At 45.7% G+C, this 20,701-nt stretch overlaps 1 protein-coding gene across 4 annotated transcripts in view; it reads left to right on the top strand.

The window, feature by feature from the left end:
• PLAUR (plasminogen activator, urokinase receptor) overlaps positions 1-20,162 on the top strand; it is a 28,027-nt gene extending 7,865 nt beyond the window's left edge. For 3 of the 4 annotated variants that reach the window (XM_010586416.3, XM_003406233.4, XM_064293760.1), the window contains 4 exons: positions 3,863-4,015; positions 5,249-5,383; positions 7,416-7,562; positions 8,594-20,162. In XM_010586416.3, the coding sequence (XP_010584718.1) occupies positions 3,863-4,015; positions 5,249-5,383; positions 7,416-7,562; positions 8,594-8,847 (689 nt within the window). In that variant the 3' untranslated portion in view covers positions 8,848-20,162. The remainder of the gene's footprint in view (positions 1-3,862; positions 4,016-5,248; positions 5,384-7,415; positions 7,563-8,593) is intronic. The other variant, XM_023543112.2, reaches the window with a different exon arrangement.
• Positions 20,163-20,701: the final 539 nt, after the last annotated feature.

Raw genomic sequence — 20,701 nt, 5'->3', positions numbered from 1 at the left:
ACTGGACTAGATAGAAACTGGAGTTTGGGGCTGCCAGAGTATCTGGAAATAGAAAGGTAAAATTCTAGAATGGATGGGACCCACAAATGGATGGAAACCCCCAAACCTTCCTACGAATTTCCCTCAAGTGATTGGCAAGTTGTACGTGCGTAGAATGAGACTCCAAGAAACCCAGCAGAAAACAGTAGCTAGAGAGCTACAGAACTGAGTGAGGATTTCAGCAGATTCGTGATGCTAGGAAGATAGGTTGCCAACTTGGAGAGGCCTCGGTAACCGCCTCAGGCTTTCCTCTGAGAGCACATCCTAGGATTAAGTGTGAAATTGAACAGATCAATCCTAAAAAAGCCTATGCTGTTGTGCCCCATCAAGTCAATTTTGACTCATAACAGCCCCGTGTGATGGAGTAGAACTGCCCTATAGGATTTTCTAGGTTGTAATATTCTAGGTTTTTCTCCCACAAAGCCATTGAGTGGGTTCGAACCACCAACCTTTCAGTTAGCAGCCAAGTGCTTAACCATTGCACCACCAGGGCTACTTAAAAAAGCCTATAGCCAACCCTTGATAAGAAGAACACTTAACCCACTATAGAGAAGATAACATCATTTAGAGCCTTTTAAAAGTTTTAACCTATAGTGTTTGGCATCTAACCAAAATTTACAAGGTATGCTGAAGAAAATATAAAGAACCAGTTGACTGGAAACCAAGAGAAAAGCCAAATAACAGAAAGAGACCTGTAGTGATTCAGATATTGGAGTAATCAAACAGAACTTTAAAATGGCTATGATCAATATGTTCAAGAATATAGAGGAAAGGATAAATTATACCACAGATCTGGAATCTGTTTTTTAAAAGAGTCAAACAGAAAACATAAAACAGTGGTTGAAATTAAGAACTCAATAGACAAGCTTAATAGCAGATTATAAGCAGCAGAAGAAAAGGATTAAAGAACAAGAGACAGGTCAGTAGAAGTAGCCAGCTTGTTGCATAGATGTGGAGGATCAAAGGGGGATTGCCAAGTTTCTACCCTGGGGGACTAAATGGGGCCACCTGAGAGATGTGGGATTCAGGAGAAGGAGCAGGTCTGAGGAGAAGATGGAGATTGTAGTTTGGGGCATGTAGATGTTCAGGTGTTTGAGAGATAGCCAGGGAGCATCCAGGAGGCAGTTAGATGTACAGGTCTGAAGTTCAGAGGGAATCTGGACTGAAGCGAGATTTGCGAGTGACCAGCATACTGGCGGAAATGAAGCCATGTCAAAGGATAACATCCTTAAGGGAGAAAGTGTATATCATGAGAAATAAAAAGGGGCTAAGGGGCTAAGGCAGAACCCTAAGGATCACTTGCATTTAGAAGAGTGATGTAAGAAGAAGAGTTCACAAAGGAGACCCATAAGTCATGTGAGTTTGCTGCTTTGGCAGTGTTCGCAGTTCATGTTTTCGTTTTCAAGGAAGCTCACGTGAGAAGACATGGGTATTGGCCTTGTAGTTTTCTTCGAAGGGAGAATTAAGCTTTGGATGGAAATGATTCACCTAATTATGGCTCCTGGCTTACCAGTTGAGAACCTTGGCTGAGGCAGCCCTCTCACTTGTATAAGACTTGGCTCAAACTCAACTTGTGTATCTGGAGTCAGGAAGGGGAGGGCAAGCCAGGCATGGAAAATAGTGTGAGCAAAGGCATGAGCAGAGGAAGAGTGTTTACAGGGAAAAGTAACTGATCCACTGAGAGACAAAGTTATCAAAGATCAACAAAGTGAGGGTTTGATCCCCGAGGCAACTAAGTAGTGTGTTAGTTATCTATTGCTGTGTTAGAGACTGCCCTAAAACTTAAAACAAAAAAATAAACAATTATTATTTCACACCGTTTCTAAAGGTCAGGAATCTGTGAGTGGCGTAGCTAGGTGGTTTTGGCTCAGGATCTTTCGTAAGGTTGCAGCCAAAATGTCAGCCAAAGCTTCACTTACCTGAAGGCTCCCAAAGTCGCTTCGCTCCCATGGGTGGGCGAAGGCATCAGTTCCTCACCATGTAGACCTCACCATTGGGCTGTTTGAGTGTCTTTACAACATGGCGACTGGCTTCCCCCAGAGTAAGTGATCCACAAGCAAGCCGGGCAGAAGTTGCAATGTTTTTTATGATCTGGCCAGAGCAGTCATACCGTCATTTCTGCAGTATCCTATGGGTTACACAGGTCAGCCCTATCCTTTATGGGAAGAGGCTACGCAAGGGCATGGATACCAGAAGGCAGGGATTATTGCAGGCCATCTTGGAGGCTGGCTACCACAGGGGCAATAGAAGGGTTTTGAACATTTTGAACATTCATTCAACAAGCATCTATTGCGTATCTTCTCTGGTGCTGTGTGGTGCATATCTTCTCTGTGCTGTGTGGTGCTGGGACACAGTGGTAACTGAGACAGCCCTAGTTGTACCCTCACAGGGCTCACAGTCCAGTGGGAGAAAAGAGATCTGTCAGCAGACAGTGAAGACCCAGAGTGGGCAGAGCTGGGATGGGGGAGTCCAAGGGGCTGTGGGAGCCCAAAGGAGATGCCTGATCCAGGCCAGGAGGTCAGGGAGGGCTTCATGGAGGAGGTAAAATTAAAAATGATGCCTGAAGAATTAGTAGAAATTAGAGAAAGCAAGAGAAAGGTGTTCTAAGCAAAGGTAACAATAAATGCAAAGGTCTGGATACAAGTCAGCGTGTATATTCAGGGACTGTGGGAAGTCAAGGATCCCTGAATGGTGCAAAGTTGGTGCTCGACTACTCACCTAAAGGTTGGTGGTTTGAACCTACCCAATGGTGCCGTGAAAGAAAGTCCTGACAACCCGTAAAGATTACAGCCAAGAAAACCCTGTGGAGAAGTTCTACTCTGTAACATATGGGGTCGCCATAAGTCAGAATCAACTCAACAGCCATGAGTTTGGTTTTTTGGTAGGGAGTCAGTGTGGAAAAAAGAGTCTAAAGGGATAGTGGTAAGAGATGAGGACAGGTGGCCAGGACCCAGTCTTTGATAGACCTTGAATGCTTGGATTGTCTTCTGAAGGCAATAGGGAGCCATGAGCAGAGCAAAGACAGGGTCAGATCTGGGTGTTAGAAATATCCTTTTAGGGCTACCACCAATGACCGCCCTGACAGGGAACACAACAGAGAGTCCCTGACAGAGCAGAAAAGTGTGGAACAAACTCAAATTCATGTAAAAAGACCAGACTTAATGGTCTGACTGAGACTAGAGGGACCCCTGAAGCCATGGCCCCCAGACGCTCTGATAACCCAGAACTAAAACCATTCCCAAAGAACACTCTTCAGGCAAAGATTAGATTGGACTATAAAACATAAAATAATACTCATGAAAAGTGTGCTTCTTAGTTCAAGTAGATACACAAGACCAAATGGGCAGCCCCTGTCCAGAGGCAGGATGAGAAGGCAGGAAAGGACAGGAGCTGGTTGGAGGGACACTGGAAACCTAGGGTGGAAAGGGGGAGTGTGCTGTCACATTGTAGGGATTGCAGCTAGTGTCACATGACAATATGTGTATAAAATTTTGTATGAGAGATTAACTTGAGTTGTAAACTTTCACCCAAAGTTCAGTAAAAAAAAAATTTACAAAAAAAGAAATATCCTAGGGCCATGTGGGGCTGCATTGGAGGGCAGGGGGAAAACTGGAAACAGAGAGAAGTTCTGAGCTAGAAGTGGCCAGGGGGGCTGGAAAGGAGGGGATAGATTCCAGAAAAATTTGGGAGGCAGACTGGGCAGGGCTTGCTGATTCCTGGAGGCTGAGATAAGGAAGAATTGATGCTGAGATAAGTCCTTGAGGGAGCCAGATCTCCAGGACTCTCCACATGGAGCCTCACCCTCCTGCTTCTCTCCAACCAGGGCGGACTCCCATCTTCCCCCGAAGCCGGTATCTCGAATGTGCTTCCTGTGCCTCGTCAGACAGGAGCTGTGAGAGGGGCCGGCACCAGAGCCTGCAATGCCGTAACCCTGGAGAACAGTGCCTGGAGGTGGTGACCCACCGGGGCCTGGAATGTGAGCTCCAATCCACCAGCAACTCCTCTCGCCTGCTTTGCTCCTTCCCAAGGCTACATTTAACAACCCCCAAAATAGCTGATTTAAACAAGGTTTAAGTGATTGAAACAAGGTAGAAAGTTCTTTCATACACAAAAAATCCAGAGGTAAAAAGCCCAGGACTGCTAGGATAGCTCCACAGTCACCAGGAACCCAAATGTCTTCCATTCTTAGGATCGCCTTATGATCCAATATGGGGCCCTGGTGGCGCAGTGGTTAAGTGTTTGGCTGCTGACCAAAAGGTCAGCAGTTTGAATCCACCAACCCCTCCTTGGAAACCCTACAGGGCAGTGTCTTAGTCATCTAGTGCTGCTATAACAGAAATACCACAAGTGGATGGCTTGAACAAAGAAATTTATTCTCTCACAGTCAAAGAGGCTAGAAGTCTGAACTCAGGGTGCCAGCTCCAAGGGAAGGCTTTCTCTCTCTGTGGGCTCTGGGGGAAATCCTTGTCATCAGTCTTCCCCCGGTCAAGGAGCTTCTCAGTTCAGGGACCTAAGGGCCAAAGGATGTGCTATGGTCTCAGTTCTTCTTTCTTGGTGGCATGAGATCCCCCTGTGTTTCTGCTTGCTTCTCTCTTTTATATCTCCTAAGAGACTGGCTTAAGACACAACCTAATTCTGTAGATTGAGTCCTGTCTCATTAACATAACTGTCTCTAAACCTGCCTCATTAACATCATAGAGGTAGGATTTACAACACACAGGAAAATCACATCAGATGAAAGAATGGTGGACAATCACACAATACTAGGAATCATGGCCTACACAAGCTGACACATATTTTGGGGCGACACAATTCAATCCACGACAGGCATTTCTACTCTGCCCTGTACTGTCTCTGTGAATCAGAATTGACTCAACAGGAACAGATCATGGTCCAGTATGGCTGCTTGAGCCCCAGACCTCATGTCCAAGTTCCAGGAAGAAGGAAGGGAAAAGACAGGGCAAAAGGGGCACAGCTTTGTAGTAAGGGGTCTCCTTAAAGCACTCCTGCTTACATCCTATTGGGTAGAACTTAGTTATAAGACCTATCCAGCGCAATGGAAGCTGGAAAATATAGTCTTTCGGCTAGATGTATGGCTTCCCTAAGCAGAGAATAGATGAATAATGACTACTAAAAAAAATACCGCGGTGGATAAATCCAGTCTTAGTTCCTCACAGATGACGTGACCTCTCTCCTCTGCCCCCTACAGCAAGTCCAGAGGATGAGCGCCACTCACGCGGCTGTGGCTACCTCCCTGGCTGCCCAGGCCCCACTGGCTTCCACAACAACCACACCTTCCACTTCCTGCGGTGCTGCAACACCACCAATTGCAATGGGGGCCCAGGTAAGGAACAGGGACCCAACGTGAGGCCTGGGATGGCAGCAAGGAGGTGCACTCAGGCAGACCTCAGCACAATCACTCTCAGGCAAAGAACTTCTCCTCTCTGGGTCTCTGTTTCCTCCTCTGAAAAATGGGCACATTGAGTCCTTCCTCAAAGAGAGACTTTAAGGAATTCAATGAGACTATCAATCCTTTGGAGCCCTAGTGGCGCAGTGCTTAAGAGCTACAGCTGCTAACCAAAAGGTCGGCAGTTCGAATCCACCAGCCGCTCCCTTGGAAGCCCTGTGAGGCAGTGTTTCCTCATACTCTGTCTTATAAGGTCATTATGAGTTGGAATCGACTTGACGGCAACAAGTTAACTGGTTATCGATCCTTTGGAGTCCCAGGGTGGCACAAAAGGTTAAGCACTGAGCTGCTAACCAAAAGGTTGGTGGTTCAAGTCTACCCAGAGGCACCCTGGAAGAAAGGCCTGGTCATCTACTTCTAAAAAATCGGCCATTGAAAACCCTGTGGAGCACATTTCTGCTCTGACACACATGGGGTCACCATCAGTAGGAATCGACTCAATGGCAACTGGTTTTTTTGGTTTATCAACACTTCTCTGCTTTCTGCCTGCTCCATCTCTCTCGAATTCTTCCCCTGCTCCCTACGTCCACTGCCACCACCCTGGTCCAAGCCACCATCACCTCTCCCTAGACTGTTGCAGTGCTCTCTTTGCTGGCTTCTCTGCTTCCACTCCTGCCATTCTAGGGCTGATGCTCAACCGAGCAGCAAGAGTGATTTTTTTAAAAAATAGATAAATCAGAGCATGTCACTCGCCTGCCTTAAGCACCTCAATGACTTCCCCCTTGCTCTTAGAATAAAACGCAAAAGCCTTCCTATGGACTTTGTAATGGTACCTGTCTGCCTCGTGATCTTCGTTTAGTTTCAACAACTGTCGGACTTCATCCTACCTCATGGCCTTTGCACACGCAATATCCTCCACCTGGAATACCTCTCCCCCAAGAGTTTGCCTGGCTGGCTACTTCTCATCTGTTAGGTCTCAGCTTTAATGTATCATCGTCAGGGAAACCTTCCCTGTCCCTCCCCTCCAACATAATCTAGAGTTTTCATGTTATTCTATCTCACTAAACCAGCACTGTCCAACAGAACTTTGTGCAGTGGTGCAAGTGTTCTAAATTTGCACTGTCCAATATGAAAGCTATTAGTCACAAGTAGCTATTCGGTACCTGAAATGTGAACTGAATTTTAAATTTTATTTAATGTTCATTAGTTTACATTTCTACCACCCATTTCTCAGTTTGTCATACTGTGGTGGCTTTTGTGTTGCTGTGATTCCAGAAGCTATGCCACTGGCATCTCAAATAACAGCGAGGTCACCCATGATGGACAGGTTCCAGTGGAGCTTTCAGACTAAGACTAGGAAGAAAGGCCTGGCTATCTAGTTACAAAAATTAGCCAATGAAAACTCTATGGACCACAACAGAACATTGTCCTATATAGTTCTGGAAGATGAGCCCCCTAGGTTGTCCAAAACAATGGACTCAGACGTGCCAACAACTGTTAAGATGACACAGGACCAGGCAGCCTTTTGTTCTGTTGTACATGGGGTCACCAGGAGTCATAGCCGACTCAATGACGATGACTAACAACAGGAAAAAGTTTAAATTTAAACCATCACATGTGACTTTGTGGCTAGTGGCTACCGTGTTTGACAAAGCAGCTCCAAACTGTAAGCTCTGTGAAGGCAGGGACTGTTTCATTCTACACGGTTGTACACCCAGTGCTGGCATTTTCTCTGGCCTGATAGTGGGATCGTGGGGAGTTGAGAGATGCTGGGATTTCTCTCACAAGTCCTAGAGAACTCCCCAAAAGAAATTGCCATTCCAATGCCTGACCACAAGGTGGCTCCGTGACATCTCAGGCTCAGAATTGGAAGTCCTGAGGAGTACTTGCATTACCTAAAAGCAGTGACAGGAAGGAGGGGGCCCGCCATGCTCATTCCTTGTCTCTGTGTCTCTTGCCTTCTCCTAAGTCCTGGAGCTTGAAAACCTGCCACTGAATGACTTCCAGTGTTATAGCTGCGAGGGGAGCAGCACCGAAGAATGTTCCTCAGACAAGATTTCCCTCATCTCCTGCCGAGGCCCCATGACTCAATGCCTGGAAGCCACGGGTTCTAATGGTAATACCATTTGGAGGCCCCTGGGAATACTTATTGGAAGGGGGGTGGTATGCTGCAAGAGATTGACTTCCAGTTCAACTGGGCTTAATTGAGGTGGATCTTCCAGTGGAAGGAAATGCTGGTGGTGTAATGGTTAAGTGCTAACCAAAAGGCTGGCAGTTTGAATCCACCGGGCGCTCCTTGGAAACTCTGTGGGGCAGTTCTACCCTGTCCTATAGGGTAGCTATGAGTTGGAATTGACTTCATAGCAATGGGTTTTTTTTTTTTTTTTCCTGTAGAAAAGGTGGGACTTCCCTCAGGAGGGTGGAAATTGTTGTAAGGAATTAGGAATTATCCATTAGGAAATGGACATTCTGCCATTCTTGTGGAGTGGGATTTCCTGTAGGTGGGTGGGACTTCCTGTGGATGTCATGGGCTTTCATCCTGTGAGGTCCTGGGAAAGTTTTCTTTCCTACTCCAGTGGTCTCAAAACTCCTTTACACTCTTAAAAACCATTGTTTATGTGGGTTATATCTATCTAACTATTCGAAATTAAAGCTGAGAAAATATTGAATGATTTATTTATTAATTCATTTCAGAATAACAAGTCCATTACCTGTTAACATAAACAACATATTTTTTTATATGACTATGTTTTATGAAACTAAAAAATTTAATGAGGAGAGAGGCATTATTTTACTGTTTTGCAAATTTCTTTAACGTCTGGCTTTAATAGAAGGCAGCTGGATCCTCCTATGTGTTTCTGCATTTATGTCTTGGCAATATCACATGTCCTGTAGTTTCTGGAAAACTCCACTTGTGAGAGGATGAGAGTGAAAAAGGTACATAATGTCTTAGCATTGTTTTGGACCACACTTAGAGAACCACTGCTTTCTCCAGGGGCAGTGGAGAAGTCTCCCATCACAAGGTGGTATGTCACCCAGTGAGAGTTCCAGCCTAGGCACTAGAACTGGGAGTCTCTGAGAGATTCAGGAGACTCCCTGAGAGGCAGGGAAAGGCTGAGTCTCTCACACAGTCTTCTCTTTCCTCAGGGCTGGGGGCCCCAAGCTACACAGTGAGAGGCTGTGCTGCCCCCTCATGGTGCCAAGACCTCCACATGGCCGAAACCTTCAGCCTGACCCATGTCAATGTCTCGTGCTGTTCTGGAAATGGCTGTAACCACCCAGCCCGGGACACCCAACCCCGCATAGGGGGTGCCCCCCGACCTGGCACCACCCACCTCAGTCTCACCATCACCCTGCTTATGACAGCAAGACTATGGGGAGGCACTCTCCTCTGGACCTGAACCCAGAAGCACCCCTACCCTGGCTGGATCCAGTGGACCCCTTTGCCCTTTCCTCAGCTCCTAGCCTTGCAGACTTGCTGTGTGACCTCAGGCCAGTGTTCTGTCCTTTCTGGGCCTCAGTTTTCCCAGCCATCAAAATGCCTACCTCACAGAGTTGTCATGAAAACCAGAGGAGGAAAGCTGGAGAAAGGCTGCGGGCCAGTGGGAGAACTCGTTATTATTCATATTGTTACCGCTATTGTTATTATGAATTAATATTTTTATTATTTAATATTTTATACTTCATAAATAAAGATTTTTGTACCAATGAACAAGGCCAGGTCTGCTGTTCTCCATTGTGTCTCTCTTTGGGAGGATAAATGGCGGGAGGGGGGCACCTTTCCACAGACTCATGGCAATAGAGGTCATGTTGTAGAACCCGGGAGTCCCTAGGTGGTGCAAACAGTTAAGTGCTTGTGTACTAATCAAAAGGTTGGTGGTTCGAGTCCACCCAGAGCCACCTTGCAAGAAAGGCCTGGCGATCTACGTCCAAAAAATCAGCCATTGAAAATCCTGTGGAGTACTGACACACATGGAATCGCTGTGAGTCAGATTCAACTCAACAGCCACAAGTTTTTTGAGTTTTTTTTTTTTTTTCCAGGACCCAGGCATTTGAGGCCCCTAGAAACAGTTCCATCAGGGTTTCCACCCTAAGATACCTCCACATCTATTTCTGGGCCCCAAATGCAACCCTCCAACTCACCCACCCAAGCACTAACCTTCTGGTCTCTTCTCCCAACCCCCAAAGGTCAGGACTGCTTTGTTGTTCTAGGGAGGCATATCTGCATTTCCCATGGGGTTCTGGGACAGAAGGTGGGAAAAGAACTACAGAAGATGAACTGATGGCCAAAACTCTTGATGCATTCCCGTGGGGAATAAGGACTACGTGTCCCCCGGTGTCCTGGGGGCAGGGGGATAAAGGCTGGACTATATTTCCCAGAAAGCCCCAGGACTGATAGAGAAAAAGACAGAACTATAATTTCAGTGGCAGTCTCGGAGTACAATATTGATAGAATTCATGTTGCCCATGGTCCCTTGAGGTAACCCATAGAGACAAAATTACATACCTCGTGGGGCCCTGTGACTAATGAAGAAAAAGATAGGATATCTTCCATGGTATTTGGGGACAGATGAGGGACAGGACTTCTTTTTAGGGCTTCCTCAAATCACATATCACTACCTGTCATTCTGGTGGCATAAAGAGATGGGGTCTGTGTCTCCGCCTTTTGATTACTGCGACCCTGTGACTGCTTTGAGTCCAGGTGGTGCAGCAGTTAACACACTTGGCTACTAATCAAAAGGTTGGTGGTTTGAGTCCAACCAGAGGCATCTTGAAGAAAGGCCTGACAATTTACTTCCCAAAAATCACCATTGAAAGAAAGCCCTAGGGAGCGCAGCTCTACTCTGACACACATGGACTTTCCATGAGTCCAAGTTGACTCAATGGCAACTGATTTGGTTTTGGTGATGGTGATGGCCTTCATCAGTGGAATGTGCTGGAAGCTTGCTGTGTCAGTTGCTGGGCCCAGGCTTTTTTTTTTTTTTAATGGTGAAAATATAAGCACCGAAACATTGGCGAACACAATAACTTTGACGTTTACAACTCAATGACATTGATTACACTTTTCTTGTTGTGCCACCAAAATATTCCACCACAATCAACATAAACTCAGTGTCTCTCAAGAAAACTCCCTCTTCCCCCCGTCTCCCTCCTCCACCCCGTAACAATCCATAATCTTTGGTTTCTCTGTATTTTCTTATTTCACGTAACTGAGCTCATGTAGTATTTGCCCTTCTGTGACTGACTTGTCTCACTCAGCATGATGTTTTCAAGGTTCATCCATGGAGTGGCATGCATGACTTCATTTCTCTCTATGGCTGCATGATACTCCATTGTAAGTACAGTATATACCACATTTTGTTTATCCATTCTTCTTTGGAGGGGACATTTTGGTTGTTTACACCTTTGGGCTATCGTGAAAAGGGCTGCAATGAACATTGTGTACAGATTTCTGTTTGCTTTCCTGCCTTCACTTCTTCTGGGCATATGCCTAAGATACAGTAGTTCTATGTTCAACTTTTTAAGGAACCACCAAACTTTTTCACAGCAGCTGCACCATTTTACATTGTGGTTTTGATTTGTGTCTCCCTAATGTCTAATGGTGTATTCCTTCCATCTTCTTTTGAAGCTTCCTGCTTCATTTAATATTTTCCCCATAGAATCCTCTATTATTGCAACTCGAGGCTTGAATTTTTTCTTCAGTTCTTTCAGCTTGAGAAACACCAAGCGTATTCTTCCCTTTTGGTTTTCCATCTCCAGCTCTTTGTACATGTCATTATAATACTTTACTTTGTCTTCTCGAGCCGCCCTTTGAAATCTTCTGTTCAGTTCTTTTACTTCATGAATTCTTCCTTTTGCTTTAGCTGTTCGACGTTCGAGAGCAAGTTTCAGAGTCTCCTCTGACATTCATCTTGGTCTTTTCTTTCTTTCCTGTCTTTTCAATGACCTCCTGCTTTCTTCATGTAAGATGTCCTTGATGTCATCCCACAATTCATCTGGTCTTTGGTCACCAGTGATCAGTGCATCAAACCTATTCTTGAGATGGTCTCTAAATTCAGGTGGGCTATACTCAAGGTCATATTTTGGCTCTTGTGGACTTGCTCTGATTTTCTTCAGTTTCAGCTTGAGCTTGCATATGAGCAATTGATGGTCCATTCCACAGTCGGTCCCGGCCTTGTTCTGACTGATGATATTGAGCTTTTCCATCGTCTCTTTCCACAGATGTAGTTTTATTGACTATGCAAAGGCATTCGACTGTGTGGATCATAACAAATTATGGATAACATTGCCAAGAATGGGAATTCCAGAACACTTAATTGTGCTCATGAGGAACCTTTACATAGATCAAGAGGGAGTTGTTCGGACAGAACAAGCGGATACTGATTGGTTTAAAGTCAGGAAAGGTGTGCACCAGGGTTGTATTCTTTCACCATACCTATTCAATCTGTGTGCTGAGCAAATAATCCGAGAAGCTGAAGAAGAATGGGGCACCAGGATTGGAGGAAGACTCATTAACAACCTGCGTTATGCAGATGACACAACCTTGCTTGCTGAAAGTGAAGAGGACTTGAAGCACTTACTAATGAAGATCAAAGACCACAGCTTTCAGTACGGATACACCTCAACATAAAGAAAACAAAAATCCTCACAAATGGACCAATGAGCAACATCATGATAAATGGAGAAAAGATTGAAGTTGTCAAGGATTTCATTTTACTTGAATCCACAATCAACAGCCGTGGAAGCAGCAGTCAAGAAATCAAAAGACGCATTGCATTGGGTAAATCTGCTGCAAAGGACCTCTTTAAAGTGTTGAAGAGCAAAGATGTCACCCTGAAGACTAAGGTGCGCCTGACCCAAGCCATGGTATTTTCAATCGCATCCTATGCATGTGAAACCTGGACAATGAATAAGGAAGACCGAAGAAGAGCTGACACCTTTGAATTGTGGTGTTGGCAAAGAATATTGAATATACCATGGACTGCCAGAAGAATGAATAAATCTGTCTTGGAAGAAGTATAACCAGAATGCTCCTTAGAAGCAAGGATGGCGAGACTGCGTCTTACATACTTTGGACATGTTGTCAGGAGGGATCAGTCCCTGGAAAAGGACATCATGCTTGGCAGAGCACAGGGTCAGCAGAAAAGAGGAAGACCCTCAATGAGGTGGATTGACACAGTGGCTGCAACAATGGACTCAAGCATAACAACGATTATAAGGATGGTGCAGGACCGGGCAGTGTTTCGTTCTGTTGTGCATGGGGTCACTATGAGTCGGAACCGACTCGACAGCACTAACAACAACAACAACGTTTAATGATGTTGAACATCTTTTCATGTGCTTGTTGGCCATTTTGGGTCCAGGCTTGAAACCAAAAACCAGTTGTCATTGGCGGCCCCAGGTTTTTCAAGGCAGAATTGCACTCCATAGAGTTTTCATGGCTGTGACTTTTTAGAAGCAGATCTCCAGGCCTTTCTTCCGAGGTGCCACTGAGGGGTTCAAATGGCCAACCTTCTGGTTAGTAGCTGAGTGTGTAGCTGTTTGTGACACCCAGAAACTTCAGGAAACTGTAATCTTCCACTTTTTGAATCTTGGAATGCTCACTTTGGAGAAGCCAGCTGCCATGTAAAAGTCCTACTACCCTTAAACTGCCATGCTGTGAGGAAGCCCAAGCTAGTCATGCATAGATACCTTATGAAGAGAGAGCCTCGGCTGTTCCAGCATCTCATCCCAGCCACCAGACAACTGAGTGGAAGAGCTACCTTGAACATTACGGCCCCAGCAGGTGTGATGTGTGGAAGAACTGGGGAACTCAGCTGTCGTGAATTGAATTGTGTCCCCCAGAAATATCTGTCAACTTGACTAGGTCATGATTCCCAGTATTGTATGATTGTCTACCCTTTTGTCATCTGATGTGATTTCTTCATGTGTTGTAAATCCTACCACTATGATGTAATGAAATGGATTAGTGGCAGTTATATTGATGAGATCTACAAGATTAGATAGTGTCTTAAGCCAATCTCTTCTGAGATATAAAAGAGAGAAGTGATCTTTGATGGTTACGAGGGAGGGGAGGGGTGGGATGGGAAAACACTTAACAGACAATAGATTAGTGGAAATTTTGGTGAAGGGTAAGACAGTACACAATACTGGGGAAGTCGGCACAACCTGTACAATGCAAGGTCATGGTAGCTCCATAGACACATCCAAACTCCCTGAGGGACCAAAATGCTGGGCTGAGGGCCGTGGGGACCATGGTCTCGGGGAACATCTAGCTCAACTGGCATGACATAGTTTATAAAGAAAATGTCCTACATTCTACATTGGTGAGTAGCGTCTGGGATCTTAAAAGCCTGTGAGAGGCCATCTAGGATACTCCACTGGTCTCACCCCTTCCAGAGCAAGGAAGAATTAAAAAAACTAAAGATACAAGGGAAAGATTAGTCCAAGGACTAATGGACCACATCTACCACAGCCTCCACCAGACTGAGACCAGAACAATGAGATGGTGACCTGCTACCACCACTGACTGCTCTGACAGAGATCACAATAGAGGGTCCCAGGCAGAGCTGGAGAAAAATGTAGAATAAAATTCTAACTCCAAAAGAAAAACCAGACTTGCTGGCCTGACAGAGACTGGAGAAACCCTGAGAGTATGGACCCCAGACACCCTTTCAGCTCAGTAATGGGGTCACTCCTGAGGCTCACCCTTCAGCCAAAGATTGAACAGGCCCACGGAACGAAACAAGACTAAGGGAGCGCACCAGCCCTGGGGCAGGGAATGAAATGTAGGAGGGAACAGGAAAGCTGGTAATAGGGAACCCAGGGTTGAGAAGGGAGAGTGGTGACACCTTTTGGTGTTGTTAACCAATGTCATAGAACAATGTGTGTACTAACTGTTTGATGAGAAACTAGTTTGTTCTGTAAACCTTTATCTAAAGTAAAATTAAAAAAAAAGGAAAAGAAGAGAAGAGCAGAGAGACATGGGGACCTCATACCACCAAGAAAGCAGTGCCGGGAGCAGAGCACGTCCTTTGGACCCAGGGTCCCTGCGCCTTAGAAGCTCCTTGACTAGGGGAAGATTGAAGACAAGGACCTTCTTCCAGAACCAACAGAGAGAGAAAGCTTACCGTGGGAGCTGACGCCCTGAATTTGGACTTGTAGCCTACTAGACCTCAAGAGAATAAATTTCTGTTTGTTAAAGCCATCCACTTGTGGTATTCCTATTATAGGAGCACTAGATGACTAAGATACCAGCCCACAGCCAGAAACAAGGGCTCCAGATACATGGCACCAGATGAACCATCCCATCCATTTCCAGTTGTTCGAACCAGCCCATTTTGGACCCCAGTACATTGTGGACCACATACACGCCAATCCCACTGTACCTTGCTCAGATTCCTGACCCACAGAATCATAAGCATAATATGGTTGCGGTCTTATGCCACTAAGTTTTAGGGTATTTTCTTATGCAAACGATGGCTAATTAGAACACTCCTTTTTTGTTTGTTTGTTTTTATTTACCTCTTCCCGCCATAATCTCCATGGAGGGCAAGGCCTTTTACTTGCTCACTCCTGTATTCCCAGTGCCTAGAACAGTGCCTGAAACATGGCAGGTGATGAAGAAGAAAAGAGGGAAGGAAGAAAGGAAGGAAGGAAAAACTACATCTTCTATAGTGACTTACAACAAAAATGGGGCCTGGATGACATGGCTCATGATGCCCTATACAGCAGAGGTGAGGCTAAAGTGACATTTTGTGAGATGCTGCATAGTGAAAATTGAAGATAGTTTCACATTTTCCATGATCTTCTACAACAGAGATTGGAGGCTAGAAGTACAACTACCATGATGCCCTCCACCAAGAATGCAGCCAGAAATGTATCTCCCATGAGTCCCTAGAGCCAATATTGAGGCTAGGGATACACGTCCCACAATGCCCTACAGCATAGATTGGAGGCTAGGAGTATTTCCCATGGTGCTTTACAGCCGGGATTAAGGCTAGGACTGTATCTCCCATGAGACCCTATAGCAGAGATTGGAGGCTAGTATTACATTTCCTAGAGTCCCAAGGTGGCTCAAATGGTTCGGCGTGCAAAAGGTTGGCAGTTTGAACCCACCCAGAGGCTCCTCGGAAGACAAGCTTGGCGATCTGCTTTCGAAGCTCACAACCTTGAAAACCCGAAAGAGCAATTCTACACTAAACACATGGGGTCACCATAAGTCAGAATCAAGTAAATGGCAATTAAAAGCAACAATGTTACATGTCCCATGATGCCCTACAGGATAGAAATACATGTCCCATGATGCCCTACAGCAGATGTGGAGGCTAGGAATACATTTCCCACGATGCTTTACAGCAAGGCTTGTGATCACAACCTCATCCTTCACAGCTCCCAAGTTTTTGTTCAGGGATCTTCAGCTGCAAGAAATAAAATCTGTTTGAGCTGACTTAAGCAAAATATGACAAATTATTGGAAGGGACAATCTTACAGAGACAGAAAACAGAGTTGAAAAACTATGTGAAATCAAGGTCATCTCCCCTTCTTGCAGAATCTCCCTGCCTCTCTGGGTCTCTGTCTCTCACTGTTAACTTGTCTTTTTACTTCTGGGCTTACACTTTATTTTTCTGTCTCTCCACAGACTACCTTCCTCTGCTTCACACAGAGTAGCCACATATGCCCACTGAGATGCCAAGTACTAAGAATCACTTGAGTCCCAGTTCTAAAATTTTAGCCAAGAGACTCTGATAGAGTGCAATTTGGGTCAGGGGCTGCCTGTGGCCGCCTCCCGCTACAGTCAGGGAAGTTCACATTAAAGCCACCATAGATGGATGTTGGGGTCATACACAGCCATCCACTGCTCCTGAGGTTCTCGTGGTATGTAGCTCACTCAGCCAGGGCTGGGAAAAGACTCTGTGAGAGAGATCCTGCTACAGGGGTGAGAGAGAAGCTGAAGGAGCAAACAGTATCGCTTACCAAAAACAAAAACAAAACCCGCTGCCATCAAGTGGATTCTGACTCATGGCGACCCCATGTGATCCAGGGTAGAACTGCACCCTGTGGGGTTTTCAATGTCTGTAATCTTACGGAAAGGTCCCTGGGTAGTGCAAGCAGTTTGTGCTCATCTATTAACCAAAAGTTTGGTGGTTCGAACCCACCCAGTGGTGTCACAGAACAAAGGCCTGGTGACCTGCTTCCATAAAGATTACGTGATGGAGCTATGGAGCTCAGATCTACTCTGGAACACATGGGTCACCATGAGTCAGAATGGACTCGATGGCAACAGGTTTTGTTTTTTTTTTTTTGTAATCTTACGGAAGCAGATCACCAGGCCTTTCTTCCGTGGCACCGCTAGAATGTTTTAATCTGCGAGAAAGGCTCTCTCCATTCTATGTGAATCATGGGCAATATGGTGGCCAAGGCTGCACATAACAGAACATTCAACTCAAAATGGCTAAAACAAAGATGAAATAAATGATCTGGAATAACAAGAGACGGCAAATTATGGCAGTTCAAGGATTCCACCAGTTCCTAAGGGACCCATTCAGGCTGGTCTATCTCATGGCCTCAAGGTGACTGCTGCAGTTCCAGACATCACAACCACATCCAGAGCCAATAACAAAGAGGCCATTTTTTCTTGGGTCTTTTTTTAAAAAACAAGGAAAGCTTACCCCCAAACATCCTTTTAGACTTGCCCTCCTGTTGGCCTGACTTGTTTCATATTTCCATGCCTAAAGCAATCACTAGAGGAGAGCCTGAGACCACAATCTTTGGCAAAGTATACTCCTGGGCTTCCCCCCAAGTCGCCTGACTATTAGAGAAAGGTGAATGAACCAAATCAGAATTCTCTTAGGAAGAAACAAAAAAACCAAAACCAAACCCCATTGCTGTCAAGTCGATGCCAACTCATAGTGACCCTGTAGGACAGACAAAACTGCCTCACAGGGTTTCCAAGGCTGTCATCTTTATGGAAGCTGACTGCCACATCTTTCTCCCACGGAGTGGCTCGCGGGTTCAAACTGCCAACCTTTTAGCTAGCAGCCGAGCGCTTAGCCACCGTGTCACCAGGGCTCTTTTCAGGAAGAAGCAAAGGGGGAGGGAATGATACTGGATCAGGATCTCATCTTTTATAGCTTTCAAGTTTTTGTCCACGGATTTTCAGTCTCAAGAAACAAAATCTATTTCAGCTGACTTAAGCAAAAATGACAACTTCATTGGAAGAGTCCAAACAAGAGCTAGGTACCAGACATCACCAGGGACAGAAAACAAAGTCTGCACCATCCCAAGATTTCAAGGCCTCAAGAATGATTAACTCATGGCCTGCAGCCCACATAGCTTTTAGGAACCTATTCTTTGCCCCCTAAATGGTAGGCATAATAGCTATCTCCCCAGTATCCATTTCTGCTCAAGAAAGCTGATTTCACCTCTGACCCCAGGCTGGAGCCTCAGGTTCTTGTCTAATTTAATCAGCATAATCCCACCCCCTGGCCATATTTATTCGTTCAGGGATAGGTGCATAGCACCATTTGGGCCACTAAGGCACAATGAAAGGTTTGTCAGAGGTTTCGGGAAAAAAAAATTTTTTTTTTTTCTGGGGGGGAAAAGTCTCTGAGTCGTGCAAAAGATTATTTATTATTGCACTGGTTCAAGTCCACCCAGAGGTGCCTCAGAAAAAAGGCCTGGGGATCTACTTCCGGAAAATCAGTCACTGAAAACCCTGTGCAGAACAGGTCTGCTCTGATACACATGGGGTTGCCATGAGTCAGAATCAAGTTAATGCCAACTGGTTCTGGGGGGAAGAAAAGGTTTCCCACCCTGCTCACGGAATTAAAGTCTGTTTTTTCTCTCCCTTCTCTTCCCCTCTCAGGCTTCCTTAGTCAGCTCTCTCAGTCTGTCTGTTTCTGTCCCTCTTGTTATTGTTAGGAGCCCTGGCAGCACAGTGGTTAAAGCATTCAGCTGCTCACCAAAGTGTCGGTGGTTGGAACCCACCAGCCATTCCGTGGGAGAAAGACGTGGCAAGTCAGCTTCACAGCCTTGGAAACCCTATGGGGCAGGTCTCCTCTGTCCTACAGGGTCACCCGCAGTGGGTTTGGTTTGGTTTTGGTTATGATTGTTAGTGGATTCTGGCTCACAGCGACCCCATGTGTTACAGAATAGAACTGCTCCATAGGGTTTTCTTGGCTGTAATCTTTACAGAAGCAGGTCACCAAGCCTATTTTTCAAGGGTGGGTTCCTTTAATTTAGCAGTCGAGCGCAAACTAATTGCACTACCTAGGAACCTTTTCTCTCCCTACTCCCCAAATGTGAAGAAATGTGACCCCAGAACTTTTGCCAGCCATCTTGCAACACAAGGAGGAGCCATACAACCTCAGGACAGAGTGATGGACAGGCCATGCCAAAGCCAAAAAAAAACACACACACACACAAAAAAACCCCTTGCCATCGACTGGATTCCGACTCATAGTGACCCTAGAGGTCAGAGTAGAACTGCCCCAAAGAGTTTCCAAGGAGTGCATGGTGGATTTGAACTGCCGAACTTTTCATTAGCAGCTGTAGCACCTAACCACTACACCACCAGGGTTTCTATGCCAAAGCCAGCCATCCGTATGTAACTCTGTTATGTGATCTAATTCCCATTATCTTAAGCCAGTTTGGGTTGGATTTGCTGTCATTTGCACGAAAATCCTAATGGATATAGTAACCTGGAGTAGGATGGAAATTGGACCACCACTCTTATGGTGCCCTCAGGTGGAGAAATGGTGGGACCCAAATGTCACATATGAACCAAACCAACATCTCCCAGGGTGCCCTGCGGCTGGGCCAAGAGACACTAGTTAGAACCCTGAGCAAGGGGGCGTATAGGTTCTTGGGGAAAAAAAAAACTATCAGCTACCCCCTGAACGGGTATCCTGAATCCAGGTCAAACACATCTCTGCCTCTTATCCTAACTCATACAAGGTGAGCCCTGGAAGGAGGAGTAGATATTATCCAGCCTGACCACCTCCTCCTACAGCTTGCTGTTGCTGTTAGTTGTTAAGTAGTGGATTCTGACTCATGGCAACCCCATGTGTTACAGAGTAAAACTGCTCCATAGGGTTTTCTTGGTTGTAATTTTTAGAAGGAGGACAGAAGAATTGACGCCTTTGAATTGTGGTGTTGGCGAAGAATATTGAATATACATACCATGGACTGCCAAAAGAATGAACAAATCTGTTGTAGAAGAAGTACAACCAGAATGCTCCTTAGAAGCAAGGATGGCGAGACTGTATCTTACATACTTTGGACATGTTGTCAGAAGGGATCAGTCCCTGGAGAAGGACATCATGCTTGGCAAAGTACAGGGTCAGTGGAAAAGAGGAAGACCCTCAACGAGGTGGACTGACACAGTGGCTGCGACAACGAGCTCAAGCGTAACAACGATTGTAAGGATGGCTCAGGACCAGGCAGTGTTTCGTTCTGTTGTGCATAGGGTCAGTATGAGTCGGAACAGACTCGATGGCACCTAACAACAACAACAGTTTTTACAGAAGCGTATCACCAGGCCTTTATTTCCATGGTACCACTGGATGGGTATGAACCACCAACCTTTAGGTTAGCAGTCAGAAAGATGTGGCAGTCTGCTCCCATAAAGATTAAAAAAAAAAAAAATCCTATGGGGCAGTTATACTCTGTCCTATAGGGTCGCTAAGAGTGAGAATCAACTCAACGGCAATGGGTTTCTGGGTAGGGACTTTTATGGAAGGGTAAACAGAGAAGTGAAAAGAAGTTGCTAGGAGCCATGGTCCTGGGGAGTCCCTGGGTGGCTCAAACAGTTTAAGTGCTCGGCTAGCACTTAAGGTTGGCAGTTTGAACCCACCCAGTGGAGCCTGGTGATCTGCTCCTGAAAGGTCATGGCCTTGAAAACCCTATGGAACAGTTCTACTCTGCACACAGGTCACCATGAGTCGCAATCGGCTCAACAGCAAGGAACAACAGTAACAATAGTAGGCCTTGGGACACTGGGCTGATGGAGGCTTTGGTCCTGAGGACAGAGAGGATGCTGGGAGCTCAAGTCCCTTTGTAGACCTGGATATAGAATTCACTAGTGATGGATAAAGAGTAAAGATTTTCATAATTGGCATCTCTGGGCCTCAGTGTACCTGATTGTCAAGCAGGCATGAGAGAGTTTGAGGCCTCTGATCTTCCATGCTTTCTCACTCTTCTTGGATCCTATGGATGAGGATCCTGCACTAGGTCTACAGGGTCCCCCAAAAG

The sequence above is a fragment of the Loxodonta africana genome, chromosome 11, assembly GCF_030014295.1.
Source record: "Loxodonta africana isolate mLoxAfr1 chromosome 11, mLoxAfr1.hap2, whole genome shotgun sequence".
NCBI lineage: Eukaryota > Metazoa > Chordata > Mammalia > Proboscidea > Elephantidae > Loxodonta > Loxodonta africana.
This window is presented reverse-complemented; position numbering and strand designations above follow the sequence as displayed.